The 19,414-nt window shown below is 42.0% G+C and overlaps 1 protein-coding gene across 8 annotated transcripts in view; it reads left to right on the plus strand.

Moving 5' to 3' along the window:
- Positions 1-19,414, plus strand: part of stxbp1b (syntaxin binding protein 1b) — a 160,048-nt gene that overhangs the window by 123,664 nt on the left and 16,970 nt on the right. For 6 of the 8 annotated variants that reach the window (XM_055504157.1, XM_055504154.1, XM_055504156.1 and 3 more), the window contains 3 exons: positions 4,268-4,353; positions 4,705-4,859; positions 14,450-14,571. The exons of 1 other annotated variant lie outside the window; for it this stretch is intronic. In XM_055504157.1, the coding sequence (XP_055360132.1) occupies positions 4,268-4,353; positions 4,705-4,859; positions 14,450-14,559 (351 nt within the window). In that variant the 3' untranslated portion in view covers positions 14,560-14,571. The remainder of the gene's footprint in view (positions 1-4,267; positions 4,354-4,704; positions 4,860-14,449; positions 14,572-19,414) is intronic. One more of the 8 variants, XM_055504163.1, reaches the window with a different exon arrangement.

Consider the following 19,414-nt stretch of genomic DNA (forward strand, 5'->3'; position numbering starts at 1 on the left):
ACACACTTCCAACTTTCGCCACCATCATTCAAATCATTCACCAATTCATCCAACCGATCAAAATGCTTGGTGGTTATATTCACACCACGAACCCCTCTTTGGCCATTGGATATCAAAGTTAACACATCTTCTAATTCGGCTTGTAAATCATTGAGATCAGAGTTTTCATCAGCCATCTTGTTGTTTAATATTGAAATGAGTGACATTCCAGCACAGTTTTCACATCAGCGTGCGGAGCAAATCATTCATCATCAGACTCCGCTCAATAACATTCCAGATGACGCTCTCAAATCTGTGCTCAATGGCCCTATTAAAGAGCAGCCTCGATCCTCGGAACCGCCTCCTCCCTCGTAGTCCCGGACCGCTAGAAGCACAGGGGCCCCGCTCTCGGAAGTTGAAGGCTCCACGCTTGGCTGTCTGGACAACACGTGCTCCAACTCGCCGATTAGACACTCCTCTTCGTGGATCCGCTGTTCTTGTTGTTGTTCTTGTGGCTGCTGCAGCGGCTCCGAGCTGGGTGGCGACGCATTGACGACACACTTGCCGGCAGTAAATATCTCTCCGGGGTCCGGTGACACCTCCAGAAGCACGTCGTCTGATACTGCGTGAATAAAAAGGAGAGTTTATTTCAGCAGAACCGGCGGAATAAAAAGAATATAATCATGCTTCACAATATCCGTACTCACCGTCGAGACTGTGATCGGTCCATGGCGGCTGATGGATCTCAGCGTCTTTTATCAGAAAAAATAAAAAAGCTGTTATTTTCAGCACGCTCAAATGTTGATCGGCTTATATTATATAATAAATGACCGACGAATCTAAGGGCCGCTCCGGTCGGGAAGGCGTTGAATGCTTGTTGAGCCACCTGGCGCCTATACTGCAGTTGGAATTTTCCGCTCTGGCGACGCTGTAGCGCAAGACGATCTGCCAAAAAAGAAAACCTTTTCAAAGCGTTCTACAGTCTAATAATGGTTGATTTTGCAAAAGAGGTCATACTTACAGAGTCTAGCGCTGTCTGGCAGACGCTCGCCCTGCGAGCGGCGTGAGATGCAGGAGCTGACGCGGACGAAATTTGTTTGCGCATAATTTCAGGAGAATCAAAGAAATGAGATCCGCCGGAGCTTTACCTCGAATCATACCGCTGCTTCAACGTCCGACAAAGATCTAGCGTGAAGGCCTGGGTTCGGGTTGATTCTGGCACTTCAACTCCGCCTATATTTATACCAGGTTTCTCCATAAAAGTCACCCAGAAACTGATCAAATGATTTTACAACACCCCGACCCCCCTCCTGCTAAGGCCCTATCCCTCCTTAACACCTCTCCACTTTTTATATTGTCTTTTCAAGGAGGATTCCTTAGGATAATCCTGCAATGTTAAAACGGTAATTCGTATCATCGTCATCATATTATGTTATAGATTAGACTATATACGCTCTAAATACTACTAGAAATCCAGAGTGTGTGACTCTTGAATTACCCCCTTACACCTCTTGTTTTGCATAACAAATCAACCTAGCCCTCGATGATGCCCTAACACCCTCTACCCTGTATTTCCAAGGAGGGCTCCTCCAAACACTCCTGCGGTGTAACGGGTTAAGCAGTATTTTGTATACTCATGTACCGATAGGTGTTATAACGTTGTGTTTTTTAACCACCTGTTTTTTTCTCCCGGCGCCTGGTGGAATCGCCTTATTGCACCGGGGGTGAAGATGTTAACATTCTCACTCCTGCATGCGGGGGTGCCATGCTATCCGAAGGGGTGGGACACCAAGTTTCAAAGATGTGATGCATTAGCTTTATGACTTTAGGGGTTGTGGGATCATATAGGAAAGAGCCAGAGACCGGGGGTAAAAGGCAGACGTGGACCATAAATAATCGGACGGTCAAACACAACATTAAATGTCGGCGCTTAATGTGCGACAGAACCTTGAGAGGGTGAGAGTTTGTTTGTTGAGTTCAGTTGAGTTGAGTTGAATGAGAATGATTTTTCCCCCCTATTACAGTGCGTGTGTGTGTGTGTGTGTGTGTGTGTTGCATTGCATACATGTTGCGGATGTTGTCGTTGTACACCAACAGCACACTCTAATACTACATATGCAAGATCCCTGTTTCAAAATCTGCTCTTTCTAAGACAACACAGGCCCCCTTGATGCCTAATCAGGTTTATGACTTTGAGTCTGTTGAGGGATCATATAGGAAAGAGCCAGAGACCGGGGGTAAAAGGCAGACGTGGACCATAAATAATCGGACGGTCAAACACAACATTAAATGTCGGCGCTTAATGTGCGACAGAACGCAGGCCTGTTAACTCAAATACACACGCAGAGGAATGCGAGACCCCAGTGATACAGAGAGCACAGCCTAAAGGAAGATACACAGAAAGCACCGGTGGCTCATATATATAATATATCTGCATACATAACGGCGTTCCGATGACGGTGGATTAAAGATCGGCAGACCTTTGACTCTCCGGGTCAAAGAACAGGTACACTTTGACATTTGGAGTCAAAGAGTAGGTACACTTTGACACTCTGTGTTAAAGTTCAAGTGCACTCTGACACTCGGTGTTAAAGATCAAGTGCACTCTGACATGGCAAGTTCAACGGTGAAAAGATCAAGTGACCTTTGACCTAGAGCTGTCAAAACCTGAGTTGATCGAAAGTTGCCTTTATTATCTCTGATGTACTCCCCATTATTGGCATCATCCACACCCCTTAAGTGTTTTTTTATCGTATCTCTCTGACTGCACACAGTTTATCCAGTTGACATCATTGACATCACACCCAATCCCAGTTACCTCTGGTGTGCCCAGCACTCTGCTCTTTACATACTCTACATCTACATACTCCCTCTTGGTCATGTATTTTGCCATTATCATTATAATTTTCACCCTTATGCAGCTGACACCCAGCTCTATATTTCCACCAAACCAAGTTTCGCCCTCCCTCCCTCCTTACTCACAGACGGTACCGTTGGTGCTCTGGCATGGGTTTGAATCTGCAACCTTACGCTCTTCCAAACCAACGCTCTACCACTGAACCACCCTTTTAATATCCAATTGACAATTATCATCATCTCAGTCACAATCAGAGTACTTCCACCTGTGTAACGTCAACTGCTTTCATCCCTTCTTCACATCTCACTGCCATACTGTTTCACAGTCTTGTTACTTCTCGCCTGGACTATTGCAATAGCCTTTTGTTTGGTTTTCCCCACAAAGCCCTTTACAAATTTCAGATGTTACAAAATTTGGCAGCCTTCAACACACTGTCATTTATATTGCTCCCATTTTGTAACAACTCCACTGGCTACCAATCACTTACCACATTCAAACTAAAATACTAAAATACTTTTTAATGTTACTCACCAAGTCCATACATAACCTGGCCCTTTTTTAACTTGCTGACCTCCTCCATTTTACCGTACCTACTCATATGCTCAGATGTTCATCATCCCTTCGGCTCACTGTCCCTTCTACCCAACTCACGACTATGGGGGCATGGAATTCCCTCCCCCAAATCTTTGTAACATAAATTAATTCCTTCTTTTAAGTCTAGACCTTGAAACCTTGAGTGCCATGAAAGGCACCTATAAATAAAATGTATTATTATTATTGTTATTATGAGGTGCTTGTGTATGATGCTGACAAAATGTTCCATTTTCAAGAATTTGTCACAATATGATTTTTGGTGAATAATGCAGTGATAAGCTGAGATAAGCAGTTTTCTTTGTGCATCTTCTACTAGCCAATCCACTTTTTAAATTGTACATTGCGGGCCCAATAGTTCATCCCAAGGCAGCTCTGTTTTATTTACACTTTTGCATACCTCTTGAAGGATGTCCTTTTCCATAATTGTACAATGCGTTGAGTGTAATCCCAGAAGTTCCTCTGTTACGCACATAATTCAATCCACGCCACGACTAAAGACTGACAGCTGGACAGCATCAGAAGTGTTGTTGCTCTCATCCACAACAAGGGAATATGCAATAAAATCTTTTCTTTTTCCCTCAGCTGCTGCTGTATATTGGTGGTGAGCTGATTTACATGATCAGAACCAGTGTTTCTTATCTGGCTTACATTTTTAAAAGTTTGCCTTTAATTTAGCACACAACATCACAAACCTTTATTTATTCAAGTAAATAATGATCTGGTTTCTCTTTCACTATTGGGCTTTGTGCTTTTTAATGACCAAACAAGCTTACATATGAATCAACTTTTACACTTTATTACATGTATCGTAATTTGGTAAATTATTTTTTTATATAGGATGCTATTGAGGACAAACTTGACCCCAAGCAGTACCCGTATATTTCCCAAAGACAAGCATCTGTCAAAGCTAGTGTTCCATCAAGGTGAGTCTGTCAATCCACTGTACTCATAAATAACTTTTCTTTAACCAATAGCTTGACTACAAACTACTGTAAAAATAACCCTTTCATATATAGTGGTCACTAATGGACTAACTGGTCTCCTGCACATACATGGGTTTTATTGTACTGTATTTGCAAGAAACATTTAAAAACTCCTAAATAATTACTTAATTAAATTAATTCTTAATAACTTAATTTTCATAATTTTAGCATGAAAGATGTAAATTGTGTGTCAATTATTATTACTGTTTTGAGTTGTAGTAAGTAAAAAAAAAACATTTGTATTGCAGGGTTTGGTATTAAACACTTGTCTATTATGTTTTTCTTCTGCAGTGCTCGCTATGGAAACTGGCACAAGAACAGAGGCCCCACAGAAATAAAAACAGGACCCAGGATCATTGTCTTTATCATTGGTGGAATGACCTATAGTGAGATGCGCTGTGTCTATGAGGTTACTCAGGCTAATGGCAAGTGGGAAGCTTTAATTGGTAAGTGTTATTAAGGAGACAGGAGAGAAAAATGTATTTAATGTCTTCTGCAACTCTAAATTACCTTTATTGCGCTAAAGCAGCTTACTAAGAGGGTTCAGAGTGACTCATTTCTATGCGGTGAAATCGCTATCTTTAATCAAGAACATCGTTTTTTAATTCAAGAGCGCATTTTAACGATTTAATGCTTGCTCTCAAAACTCTTTCCTTTGCTTTCAAAATGCGCTCAGATTTGCTGAAAAAATGTAAGCGATAATGTGATTGGTCAGCAGCCCTGGCTATTCCTCCTATTGGCTAATGATGAAAGCAGCAGAAACGAGAGCGATAGCACTGGAAATCTGACAGTACAATTACAGATTTGAACTTAAGCAGAGTAAATCTGCAAAGCAGAGAGTTTTTTAAAGTGAAGGAAGGGTTTTAAAAGCGAACATGACAAAATTGTTATTGTCTCTATAGTAATTAAATCATTAAAGTGCACTATCAAATTGAAAAATTAAGTTCTTGATTAAAGATAGCGATCTCACCCCATACATTTCTAAGTATGATCTTTTACAGGAAATATAAATTCTATAATTTAAGTCAGAACTCTTACTATAGTACTTTAACTTTGAATTAAGTAAATACTTTTTATTTATTTGGTGGGACATTCTAAAGAGTAGTATATGGAAAAGATAATCTCCAATCAAAAACATAGTTTTTCAATCTCTCAAAACGCTTCCCTCAACTCAAAATGTCTCTGCTCGTGCTCAAGATTTGCTCTGTTCACATTCAACATTGTGCTTAGATTTCCTGCTCCTTGCACAGATTCTCTGTGCTTCTGCTCAAATCCTCCTCCTTGCTTTCGCCTCCTGCTGCTCGCTCTTTTGCTTTGAACGAACTGAGAGGATCCTATCAAAATTCGCCAACCAATAGGATGTGCCAGGGACGGCAGGAGACCGGACCCAAATGCACAGCTCAGAGACAGGGCTTAGGTTAGAATTAATCTTTAATACACTAAATTGTGTAGGCAGGAACAAGGCAAAAACAAGGTAGAAGACAGGCATGAGAATCAAAACCACGACTTCACTGAATCAATGTCCAACTCGAGAGCTCTTACTCTACACGGCATTGATTTTTTAAAGCGGAAGTGTTGTCAAGTAGAGTCTTGAGCGCGTTCAATGCAAGCAAGAGATGTCAACATGTCACATGACTACTGAGCTGCTTTTATGCAGTTTGAAAGGACTGGTTGTTTCAATATGTCAACATGTTATAGACAGGACATCATACACAGGTCTGTAATTTAGTTATGACAAGTCCAAGCTATAATTAAAGACTACAACTACATTTTGACAAGTCACAATTCCAATAAAAACATCTTTAATAGTCAGGCATCAGTGCTGTCGGAAAACCTCTTCTCCACAGCTGGAGAGGTAGTGAGAAGCTGATTAAAGCCACGTTCTGTGAAAACAATTTTAAAATAAATGTCTTCGATTTAACTAATTGACAAACATGTCTCCTCAATGTAGTAATAAACAGAGTTGCAGAAGCACCAAATACCTATTACATCTGACTATCAAACATATTTGCCATATCAAGGCTACTGATATATTATTATTCACAGAAAAACACAACTACACACCTATGATTAAAGTACTTTTATTTGAGAATAAAACATGGACTGTGATCCTGAACAACCACATATAAGTGAGGGTTTGATGGTCAGTCTGCTCTGATGCAGTTCTCACACACAACCAGCAGATGTCGTTGTTCTGACTGCGTGAAATGGTGTCGAGCAATGTGTTCATTTTAACCCAACTGTGTCAAAGTTGCTCAATGATTCACGAGGCTTCAATTTTACCATCTTTAGACTGAATTGCTGGAAGGCTAAAGAAAGGGGTGAAATGAACAGACAATCTGGCAAGTGAACTAGGTGAGTGGTGCTGTTTAAAAAACAGAACAAGTGACTAATGGAAAACAACTGTGGAATCACGTGACTAGAAGTAAAGCTGGCAGGAATAGAAACAGGCAGGAAGAAAACAGGAGCTTAACAAAATAAAGCAGGAAACCATGATCCATGACAGGATTTCTTGCTATCTGACCAATGACATTATTGGTTATGTTTGACTATACAGAAAAGTAGAAAAGTGACATTAGAACTAGCCTTTAAATATCCCTGTATGATTAGCTCACTAAAATAAAAAGGTTGTTTTTTTATTGTTTAATTAGTTTAGTGTCTAGTGATCTCATCCCATAATAGTAGTCCAAGCTCCAAGAAATGCATGGATTCATTTTTCTCCTTCATTTTAAGAATAGATGCTATTAGGTTTTGCACAATTTTTAAAATGGAAGTGGTAATATAATAAGAGATTTATTGTATAGTATATATGAAAGTCATTTCATGTTGTAAACCTCAACATTGATGTCCAGAAAAAGTACAATAAAATAAATCAAGACAAATAAAATAGAATAAAATCTAAACCACTATGATCATCACAGTAAGGTAAAACCTTTCTATGTAATTATCTATTTGGGATAGGGCTAAGCGACATGGGGGATTGGAATCTGAATTCTATCATTTATAGGAGTGTGGAGGTTTATTTTCTTTTATTAATGGTCATATTTATGAGAAAATTATGAATTAACTACAAAAAGTAATTTCTCAGAAATTACGTGGGAGAGCTGATATGCTACCGCAATGATGCCAAACGCTGATTAAAATGCTGACTTCAAAAAGTTGACTAAAACAAAATGATGAAAACTACAAAATGTCAAAGATTAAAAAGATGAAAGCGATTAAAAAGATGAACAAGGTGAAACGATGACAAGATTAAAAGGCTGACTAAGGTACATTGTTGACAATCATGAAAAACCTGACTAGCTTTTTAAATTGAAAGTTAATTGCTTAACTGTGTAATAGTTTAACAGGTAGTCATAATAACCAGTCAGAACCAAAAATCTTGCCATTTAAGGTAATAAATTACATGTGCTTACAGGTGCTTTAATTTTGAAAGGATTTAGAAGTCTAGAAGTTTAGAAGTGTGTGAGTGATTACTAAACTATAAAATAGTCGCTAAATGCTAATAATTTATAATATTAAAATTTAATAATTTCATTCAAAAGTAAAAATAGCCCTATTAAAGCCAAAGATTTAGATTAAGCCATTTCAGAATAAAAGCACCGTAAGTGTGTGTGTGTGGTTATTTATTTACTGAACTGTAAAATAGTCTTATTAACGATTGGTATTTATTCAGTCAGAACTAGAAACTTAGAGCAAATAAAATAATTATTAAATAAATAAAATATAGGATTTAGAGGAAACGTGTGGGGGTAATAACGTAACTGTCAATTAGTCTTTAAATAGTCATAATTAACAATTCAAAGGCAAAAACAGTGCAGTTAAAGGTAATAAATTCCATTGGTGCTTTTATTTTGAAAGGACGTAGGGGTAGCATGTGTGGGTATTTACTAAACTGTTAATCTAACTTTAAATAGTCATAATTACATAGCCAAAAGCAGAAATATTGCTATTAAAGCATTATTTGGGCATGGTGCTTTTATTTTGAAAGGATTTAGAAGAAGTGTGCGCTTAATTACTACATAATCCAATAGTGTAGTTGACTAATCAGTAATAAGCATGGAACTGCTGAGTACACTGAGCATCAGAACTTTGACTTGTCAGTCAAATCTCCAGCTGTGCCGTCGCCATGGAGACAAAAGGCAGGAAAATTAGGCTCACTCTGCTCTGTGAAAGCAGACTTTCACCCTTGATAAATAGGCTTATTCCAGCAAAACCATAATAGTCATTACAAACATATTTTCATTTTATGAATCCTAAGGCTTCCCCTAACAACTGGAGTTAATTTTATATTTGAGGACGAAAGCTTGTAGCCACAGTCTTAATTTCAAAATATTTTCTCTTCCTGTTTTTTTTCCCAGACGTCTGCTGAAAATTATCATTAGAGTCTATGGGAGAAATTCAGGATCTCTCTGCGTTTTGAGGTTGATAGCGACTAAAGTATAGGTCTGAGGGTATAGTCAGACACATCATTGGAAAGAAGACTGTATGACTACAATTTACTGAAAAGATTACGTTGAGAGAGTGAAAATTGTGGCTTTAGTGATGAGTTAAAAAGAAAGGTTCTGTCTTAAAAAACGTCCCCTCACACTCTAGCTGGGATCACGTACACTAGCTTACGCTATACACACTAATGGAGATTTAAACACTAGTTTCAACAGAAGTAGGACTCTCCGGACAGCCTGGCTATAGTGCTGGAAAAAAACCTGGGGTTGTTCTTCTGATGACTGATGTTGAATAATATCTAATCCTAGCGAATGCTATTTTGTACAGTATTAAGATTGTCTTTCCTGGCTAAATTGTTGGATTGGGAAATTGGGAAATATCATACTGTCACTTTTTTACTAAAAGTATTGTACAAACTAAAAATAACTCCATCACAGTGCATTTAACATCAATGACGTCAGTACTAGTGATGTGTCGTCTGCGAAAAGCCAGCTATAAAAGCGATTTTTTTGTAGTGAGTGCGCACTCGGTCTGTTTAAGCATACAGCTGCTTATTTTGGTTTTGAACTGCCACAACTTAGAAATACTACTGGACTGCTATAATGCTAAATACTACAATCATCTGCTAAATAATACAGGCATCCATCCCTATTAGTCATTTGTTATTTTTTTGTAGGCCAAAATATGAGATATGAGATAACATATTAGTTCAGTAATTACAACTTCTGCTCTCACCAACATTCGAACCCAGGACAAAAAAAAGGACGGGTCAAGACTGTTAAACAATACACTAACCATTACACCGCCAAGACATTGTCACATTACTCTACGTGGGCCCATATAACATGGTCTTAGTACGGCGTCATAGGGGCCAGTGTGGGGGCTGATTGCCACCTATAGGCCAAAAAGAAGTAACACATGCTCCAACGCGGTAAAAACAAGGTGATACTGCGCTGAAAATGAAAACGGATCACCGTAAAGGCCGACACTTAAGTGCCACAGCTGTACAAAAAACATTCAAGCATCAACATTTTTAAGCTTTTTAAGAAGTGTGCTTCCATTTTCTTATTCATATCTTTCATATTTTTCAAATTATTAAGTTTTATTCATCAAAATCTCTCCATTGAAATGAATGGAAACCATTTTCAAATCCTCTTCAGCTTAGTCTTTTTTCAGCTTTAACTACTTCAGCATACTTTAAGCTACAGACACCGTTCAAACTTTAAAACAGTCTTCAGCTATTCAACTAATAATCTTCCGTTCAGCTTTTTAAAATCTTTAATACTTTCTGATCTATAGCTGTTTATAATACTGTGTAGTTTTTGGTCAATTTTTTGTGTGATGTCACAGCTAGAGTGTGAAGAAACATTTTTCTAAGACAGAACTTTTCTCTTTATCTCATCACTACAGCCACAGTTTTTAAGCTATTGATATAATTTTTTCACTCATAGTCATACTTGTCTTCTTTCTAATGATAGGTCTGGTTAAGCCCTCAGACCTATACTTTAGTCTGTAGCTGACTCAAAGTGCAGAGAGTTCCAGAAATCCTCACTCTAAGGCATTTGGTTGTCATGAACATATTGAAATCGCAACTGTTACCACAATGTTTTGTCTTTAAATCTAAAACTCATACCAGTTGCTCATTAAACCATTGGCATTTTATAAAGTGGAGTTATATTTTTACAACTATAATGGTTTTGCTGTAACAAGCCTGTTTAGCAGGGGTGCAACTCTGCTTTCTCAGAGCAAAATGATCCTGATTTCCTGCCTTTCATCTCCATGACAACGGTGCAGCTGCAGCTTTGAGTGACAGCTAAAACTCCTAAAGCTAAGTGTAGCCTATGTGTAGCCTCAGTCTATGCATATTACTGATTAGTTCATTACACTGTTTGATTGTTTAGTAATTAATCACACACTTCCTCTAAATCCTTTCAAACTAAAAGCACCAATCCAAATTTTTAGCTTTAATAGCGCTTTCTTTGCTTTTGAATGGGTAATTGGGACTAGGTAATGAGAGTATTTTATTGTTTAGCTATTAAGCACACATACTTCCTTCAAATCCTTTCACAATAAGAACACCAAATCAAATCGTTAGCTTTAATAGCAATATTTCTGCTTTCAACTGGTTTATTATGAGTAGTTAATGAGACTATTTTACAATTTAATAGTTACTTACACATGCTTCCTCCGTTTCCTTTTAAAATAAAAGCACCAATTTTATTTGTCAGCTTTTTTAGTCATTGTTATGCCTCTGAATGGGTAATGACTGCTAATTAATAAGACTGTTTCACAGTTTAGTGTTGTGAATCTCATCCCAAACTCAGAGGACAGCACTGAGCAGCTGGTTTCCTTCCGGGAGCACCATTAACTGGGGGACTATTTAAGTGGAGGATAGAGATGCCTCCAGTTATCAGTGTGTTCATGGTGGACTCTATGTTCAAATCTGTATGACCCTGGTCTGCGGCGTCATGTAACACATTTGGTTATGTTTGAGTTAGATTGTGTGCAGTCCTGTTATGTTCATTTGCTACGTTAGAACTTTGTAGAGAGGCGTAGGGCCTGAGTCTGCAGTGTTTGAATTCTCGTTTACTCACACTTATAATTTACCTGCTCAGTGCGGTGACTTTATGTTTCCTGATTTTGTTTTTGTAGTTACTCCTATTCAGCAGAATATCTCTGTTTAGTTTGTTTAGTCCAGCACGACCGTGCATCTCATTTTAGTTAGTGAACCTTTCTTCTACTCTGGTAGTGACCCTCAGTTCTGTGTGGTTTTTGGTGTACTTGTAATATACACCATTTTGTATCTGCCATCCTCGCATGTGACTGCTTGTGGGTTCCATTCTGTCTGGTCTTGGGGGTGTCATAACAGTACACACTGACCAAACATGGACCCAGCAGCAGGAGAGGAGGCCTGGCAGGCTCCGAGCCTTTGCAGTGCTCGTTCGTTACTTGACAGCCCACGCACCGCAGCCAGGGCTGAGGCCTTGCGTACTCTGCGGGATATTGGCAGTGAATCAGCATCTTTAGATTCGATCCCGTCCTCCCAGGTTAGGTTAGCCCCCCTCGACAGATTTTAGGGGAAGCCTCCCGTTGCCAGAGTTCCTGACAGCGTTAAGACTAAAGTTCTGGTTAGTGGCAGGGCTGTTCAGATCGGAAGGGAAGAAGGTGGCATACTGCATCTCTCTGCTGGGAGGAAAAGCTCTAGAGTGGGGTGCGGCGGAATACGAAAACAACACTGCCTGTGTCGCCATATTTGAGGGATTCGCAGAGGAACTCACTTCCTTGTTTAACCCCGTCACCAATCATTTTTACGACGTCTCTTGGAGGAGATGAAGAATGAGCTGGCGGGTGCACACTTCCGGATAGACTGAGAGATCTTGTGGCGCTCGTCGTGAACATTGACCAGCGTTTGGTTCAACGAGATGTGGAGCGCGGAGCGCTGTGTTGCTATCTCAGCCGACCTCCGTCGGCCTTTAGGATTTCCCATCACAGGACCCTGGCAGTTCCAGCTGTTCCCCACGGGGAATCCGGGATAACGAGTGGCGGTCGCAGGAGCCCAACCTTCAGTTGATGCGGGGGGATTCCCTACATCACTTCTACGTCATCTGTCTCCTCCCACACGCCAGGTGCCAGGGGTTTCCTCTAAGGGGCGTCATCATGACAGACAGGGAGGAGCTGATGGAAATCGGTATAGGTCGCCTATCGACGGAGGAGAGACAGTGTCGGTTTCACTCCGGACTTTGTTTGTACCGTGGGGGTTCGGGTCATTGCGCGAACCAGTGCGCATTAAACAGCAACGCTCAACAGCCGATGGAGAGGCGCTGATGAGCATCACCGTGAACTTAATTGATGAGCAGTTGCTCAATAAAGATTGACAGAATATGATTGTTTAGTAATTAATCACACACTTCCTCTGAATCCTTTCAAAATAAAAGCACAAATCCAAATGTTTAGGTTTGTTAGCATAATTTCTGGTTTTGAATGCTTAATTGTGACAGGTAATGCGACTATTTTACAGTTCAGATATAAAGCACACACATCTCTAAATCCTTTTAAAATAAAAGCATCAAACCAATTGTTTTTGCTTTAATAGAGTCTATTTTACAATAAACTAATTACTGGTTTATTATGACTAGTTAAAGAGACAGATTTACAATTTAACAATTACCCACACAAGCTTCCTGTAAATCATTTCAACAAGAGCACTACACCTTTAGTGCTACTAACTAAGCTCTAAACCTTTTTGATTTCTGCTTTTGTTATTTAGGACTACTTAATGAGCGCTTTTTCCAGGTTAACAATTTAGGACACACAAAATAGTAGCACCAATCTAACCTAAGCCTAAATATCACTTTTCTACATTTGATTAGTTAATTATGACTAGTTAAAGAATCTATTTTACTGCTCAGCAATTACCTGCACACACTTCCTTCAAAGCTTCAACTTTTCTCAATTTAAACTACTTGTTCTGCAGCAAATTTCAGCTGTATTAAATACTTCCAAAACGTTGAGCTGCTCATTCAGCTCTTGAAATGAAAACTATTTAATTACAATATTTTGCCATTTTGATACATTTGACTATGTTTCAACAAATTAAACAAATCTTTACACACTTCCTTGATTTTCAGCAGTTCAGTCATTTTAGCAAATGTTTTCTCCATTTTAAATTACTACTATTACGATTATTTTCAGCAATTCTTCAGCAATACATTCAGCATGGAAGCATTCACTGTGCACTTTCTTATGGAAATGCTTTATCTAGTTCCTAACTATACTCGCCCGGCAGGTGTTAGTGTTTGTGTGTCATCAATCATTAATTCCGGTCTGTGTTAGTGTAACTTCAAAATGTTCAACACCATAATCCTGCAGCCGTATGTGTACAAGCAGTAAATGCCATTGTTCTCACTGAATCAAATGTTCTGAGCAGTTGATTTCAGCCCAATTGTATCAGAGTTGCTCTGTGCTTCACAAAGTTTCAATTCTGCTGTCACTATCAGAGACATATGTACATACATTTCACTCAGTATACTAAACTACCTGCAATGTAAACACAATTACTGAAAACATACTTGAACAAGGGTCTGGAGAAGTGCAAAGTGTCATGATGAGAAACCGATCAGGGGAAGAGTGAAACAGGTAGAGGATAAATACTGAAGGCAGAGGGAAAGACACACCAATCAAAGGAGTGTGGTTTAGGTAATTAAACTGGCAATGGAAAATAGAGGAAGAAAAAGCAGTAAGTGGGAGTGTCTGGAAGCAAGTGGCATGGCTAGGGTGAGAGAGTGTGGATGAGGGGGCGAAGAAATGGACTGGAGATCTTAACAGGTAAATGATCCAACATGTTGAGTACCTGCTGCTTTGTCTTTTTGCAATTTTTTATTTAAATTGATTTGCAATGCAGGTAATTCAGCAGGGCTTGACTTGCAAATTACTTTTACTTTTACTGTTTTAAGATAATAAGATGCTCTAAAATTAACAGCATTTTCTAATTTTTAAGTAAGACCTGTGTGTTTGTTTATGCGTGTCTTCTAATAAACATTCTAGCATGGCATTATGTCTTTGTTGAGCTTTACGGTTTTGTCCCCTATAGGTTCCACGCACATTTTGACCCCACAAATGTATCTACAAGAACTACAACACTCAGACTTCTTGGACCCCAGTGCCCCTCCAGAGAGTACAGTGGAACCAGAGGCAGATTGAAGACAGTTTAATGTAAATATCCAAGTCATCACACTATATGTGAACTGGTTAAAAATATTTAATAATTAATAAAAATAAAGAAAACTCAAATTATTAATAGAAATAACTACAAATAGCATGCAAAGGTTCATGCAAAAGTCATCTAAAATAATGACTGATTATGACTGATCATTATAACGCATTTTCTTGAATATCTGCCAGCACGTAATACTGTCCTGTATAGCAATCCAGGAATTAATTTAAACATATTTACTAAAAAAAATTACTAAAAACACTTGGACCATGGACACATGAAACAAAGTTTCTTCCAATTTATATAAATATATATATATATATTTATTGTCCTGTGATATTAGTCAAGGATTAATGCACACCTGCAGTAAATTGGGTGAAAAAGAAAATAGCTACCTACAGGCAGGCCAAATTCAAGCAGAAGTGCATTAATGCCTATTCATGCCATAGAATACAGAAAAAAAACATATTACTAGGTCGAACAAAGTGTGCTGTGTTTTCAACTATGAACACCTTCTTATAGTCCTGGAAAAATAGAAAAACAAAAAGTATATTGACTGTAAAGTTCTTGTAGTTTTTCCTCTTCATTGATAATCATCATTATTACTCATTATGCATCACCATTGGCGATACCAAAATTAAAGTCCATCCATCCATCCATCCATTTTCATCCGCTTATCCGGGGCCGGGTCGCGGGGGCATCGTCGCCATTATTAAATTTTATGTTGTTAGTAAATGATTAACTATCATATATTTAACCTTGTGTATTTTGATGGCATTGTTCCCTATAATATTATCAATTAGTGTTTACTTCATATGGTGGGATGTGACTAAACAAAGATGTTGCATGTTACATGATATTACAATAACTCACCTTGACACAATTGTAGTTTCGTTCACGAGAGCTTTGGATTTTTAATTATTGACCTTGTTAGACTTACAAATAACTTGACTTATAATAATTGTACTGTAGTAAATGGTAATTAAATTGGTCGTAAATGTTAAATCGTCTTACAACATGTCAGAAAGAAAAATCCAGAACAATGCCCCTTTTCCTACGAAAAATAAGTTAAATAAATGGAGAATAGGAAATTATATTGAGTTTCTGATTCTAATATAACATATTATATTACTCTATGCAAAACTACTTCTCCAAAACAGAGCCAGACTTATTAGTTTGTCCCCGTTTATTATTATTATTATTATTAACATCTTTATAGTGATGTGTCTGTTTTTTAAAAATCCAAAGCATAGCTGATTTCTTGTTGGCATATTTAGGTTTAAAAGGTTCATAGTGTAGTTGGATTATCACATTCCTTACTTAGCATTGCTTTGGTGTTGAAATTTTTATCACTAGAGAGTCTTTTGTTTGAGAGAATTTGTCTTTTGATTGGTGTTTGACCTTTTTTATTATTATAGAGTAATTTCCGTAACAAAGAGAGGTCAGTTAGCCTATTTTTTGGTCATCTTTATCAAGAATGTTACAGCAAGATGTTTGCTACAGTAATAAAATGGCTTTAAACCAAAATCTGTCTATTTCTATTTTTATTTATCTTATGACTCAGTTTACATAAACTACCACTTAACAATTCCCTAATTCAATCCACAAATACTTTTAAATTATGATATTTCATGAACACATTTGTATTACTATTTATTTTAGCTAACAAGATTTCAACAAATTGTCACGATCTGAGGTTTTGTTTCTTGTTGTGTCCCGTTTTAGCACCGTAGTTCCTGTTTTATTTTGGTAATCTCCCGGTCTCTGTTTTTGGTTCTAGCTTCACCTTCCGGTTTACGTTACATCACAGCTGTTCCTGCTTCACCCGGTCATTGTACACACCTGCAGTTCATCAGTCATCACTCACTTTGTATTTAAGCACCACCTCTAAGCCCAGCACCTTGCCAGATCGTTGTTTCGTGTGTCATCGTTGTTCCCCCAGTTCATTGTTCCTGTCCGGCCGTGTTTTCATGTATCCTGGTTTTGCTGATCGATCGTGTATGAACCTTGCCTGTCCCTGACGCTGTCTCTGCCTAAACCTGGAATAAACCACCCTTTTGATCACCGTCAACCTGTGTACGCTGTGCATATGGGTCCTCACCCGAGCGTTCCTGACAGAACGATCTGGCCAGACTTGGACCCAGCCAGCACTCAGCCTCCAGTCAGGTCAGTGACTGTTTTTTCTCGCTTCTTTTTTTTAAACGGCGAGTATTATTCACCCGAGGGAGCATGGAGTTTACCTGCGCCGAGTTACCTAGCGACCTCCAAGTTTATTTTAAAATCCTCGCGGAGGATTACCGACGAGCGCGTAACCCAGAAAACCAGCGCAGCGCCGTGGAGGTGGCGATACTGACTCTGGAGGACGAGGACAGCGTGTTAGAGCGCCCCAGTGTTCGTCGCCTCTATGAGCGATTGTGCGCAAGGTTTGATGAGTTAAGCGAAGCGTTCCGCACCACGCCAGCGCCGGTCGCACCGCCGATGGCCCCGGTTTCCTCCTCCCAGCCCCGTCGGACCGTCGTTTCTGCTTCAACCTGCCCAGCTCCATGTTTGCCCCGCTGGGAGGATTTCCTGCACTCATGCGGTCCCCCGTCTCCAGTCCAGCCGCGAGCTGTTCAGTCTCCAGCCCAGTCGCGAGCTGTTCAGTCTCCAGCCCAGTCGCGAGCTGTTCAGTCTCCAGTCCAGTCGCGAGCTGTTCAGTCTCCAGTCCAGTCGCGAGCTGTTCAGTCTCCAGTTCAGCCGTGTTTTGCCCAGTCTCCAGTTCAGCCGTGTTTTGCCCAGTCTCCAGTTCAGCCGTGTTTTGCCCAGTCTCCAGTTCAGCCGTGTTTTGCCCAGTCTCCAGTTCAGCCGTGTTTTGCCCAGTCCCCAGTCCAGCCGCGCGCTGTTCAGTCCCCAGTCCAGCTGCGCGCTGTTCAGTCCCCAGTCCAGCCGCGCGCTGTTCAGTCTCCAGTCCAGCCGCGCGCTGTTCAGTCTCTAGTCCACGTTCCAGCCCAGTCGAGTCCCGTCCACGTTCCAGCCCAGTCGAGTCCCGTCCAGGTTCCAGGCTCACAGGAGCCTGAGGGCAGCGCCGCCAGCTCCTGTGAGGAGCCTGAGGGCAGCGCCGCCGGCTCCTGTGAGGAGCCTGAGAGCAGCGCCACCGGCTCTAGTATGGACGCCGTTCCTGTCCCTGTTCCGGTTCCTGTCGACCAAGTAGAGGTCGTTCCTGTTCCTGTCGGCCAAGTTGAGGTCGTTCCTGTTCCTGTCGGCCAAGTTGAGGTCGTTCCTGTTCCTGTCGGCCAAGCTGAGGTCGTTCCTGTTCCTGTCGGCCAAGCTGAGGTCGTTCCAGTCCCTGTTCTTGTCGGCCAAGCTGAGGTCGTTCCAGTCCCTGTTCTTGTCGGCCAAGTAGAGGTCGTTCCAGTCCCTGTCGGCCAAGTACAGGTCGTTCCAGTCCCTGTCGGCCAAGTAGAGGTCGTTCCAGTCCCTGTTGGCCAAGTAGAGGTCGTTCCAGTTCCTGTCCCAGTCCCTGTCGGCCATGTCGCGGCCGTTCCAGTTCCTGTCCCAGTCCCTGTCGGCCATGTCGCGGCCGTTCCAGTTCCTGTCCCAGTCCCTGTCGGCCATGTCGCGGCCGTTCCAGTTCCTGTCCCAGTCCCTGTCGGCCATGTCGCGGCCGTTCCAGTTCCTGTCCCAGTCCCTGTCGGCCATGTCGCGGCCGTTCCAGTTCCTGTCCCAGTCCCTGTCGGCCATGTCGCGGCCGTTCCAGTTCCTGTCCCAGTCCCTGTCGGCCATGTCGCGGCCGTTCCAGTTCCTGTCCCAGTCCCTGTCGGCCATGTCGCGGCCGTTCCAGTTCCTGTCCCAGTCCCTGTCGGCCATGTCGCGGCCGTTCCAGTTCCTGTCCCTGTTCCTGTCCCGGCGGGCCTCCAGGAGGGGGTCGCGCCAGCCGCAGTCCCGGCGAACCCCCAGGAGGGGGTCGCGCCAGCCGCAGTCCCGGCGGACCTCCAGGAGGGGGTCGCGCCCGTCGCAGTCCCGGCGGACCTACAGGAGGGGGTCGCGCCCGTCGCAGTCCCGGCGGACCTCCAGGAGGGTGTCGTTCCCGTCGCAGTCCCGGCGGACCTCCAGGAGGGGGTCGCGCCCGTCGCAGTTCCTGCCGACCTTCAGGAGGGTGTCGTTCCCATCGCAGCTCCCGCTGCACCTGCATCGGTTCCTGGCGGCCCGGCTCCGGCCGCACCTGCATCGGTTCCTGGCGGCTCGGCTCCGGCCGCACCTGCATCGGTTACTGCCTCGTCTCCACGTCTGTCTTCGCCTCTGGTTCCTGCCTCGTCCCCACGTCTGTCTTCGCCTCTGGTTCCTGCCTCGTCCCCACGTCTGTCTTCGCCTCTGGTTCCTGCCTCGTCTCCACGTCTGTCTTCGCCTCTGGTTCCTGCCTCGTCCCCACGTCTGTCTTCGTCTCTGGTTCCTGCCTCGTCTCTGTCTCTGCTGCCGGACTGGTGGCCTCGCCCTCGGTGCATCCTGCTGCTTGGATGGCGCTGCCTCCTGCGGCGCCGTCCGCCTCGACTCCTCAACCGCCTGGATCAGCGTCCGCCAGGAGGACATCGCCGTTCGGGGGGATCCCCGTGGACGCTGGCCCAGCCCAAGGGCACTGGGTGTGCCCCTCTGCCTCAGCGGCGGCTGAGCAACTGGGTTGTTGTTGTTGTTGTTGTTAATGCACCCTGGACTTACCTCATGGACAACCAATGCAGTTTTCTTTGATTGAGACTCGTTCTTTGTTTTTCTGGTCGGTCAGGTTCGGCGTGTGTTTTGTTTTGATGGGGGTTCCCGTTTTGCCCTCCCCCAGTCCGCCCTCCGCCCGCCCTGTCGGTGTTCCGTGCG

Source organism: Betta splendens, chromosome 19, assembly GCF_900634795.4.
Source record: "Betta splendens chromosome 19, fBetSpl5.4, whole genome shotgun sequence".
Taxonomy (NCBI): domain Eukaryota; kingdom Metazoa; phylum Chordata; class Actinopteri; order Anabantiformes; family Osphronemidae; genus Betta; species Betta splendens.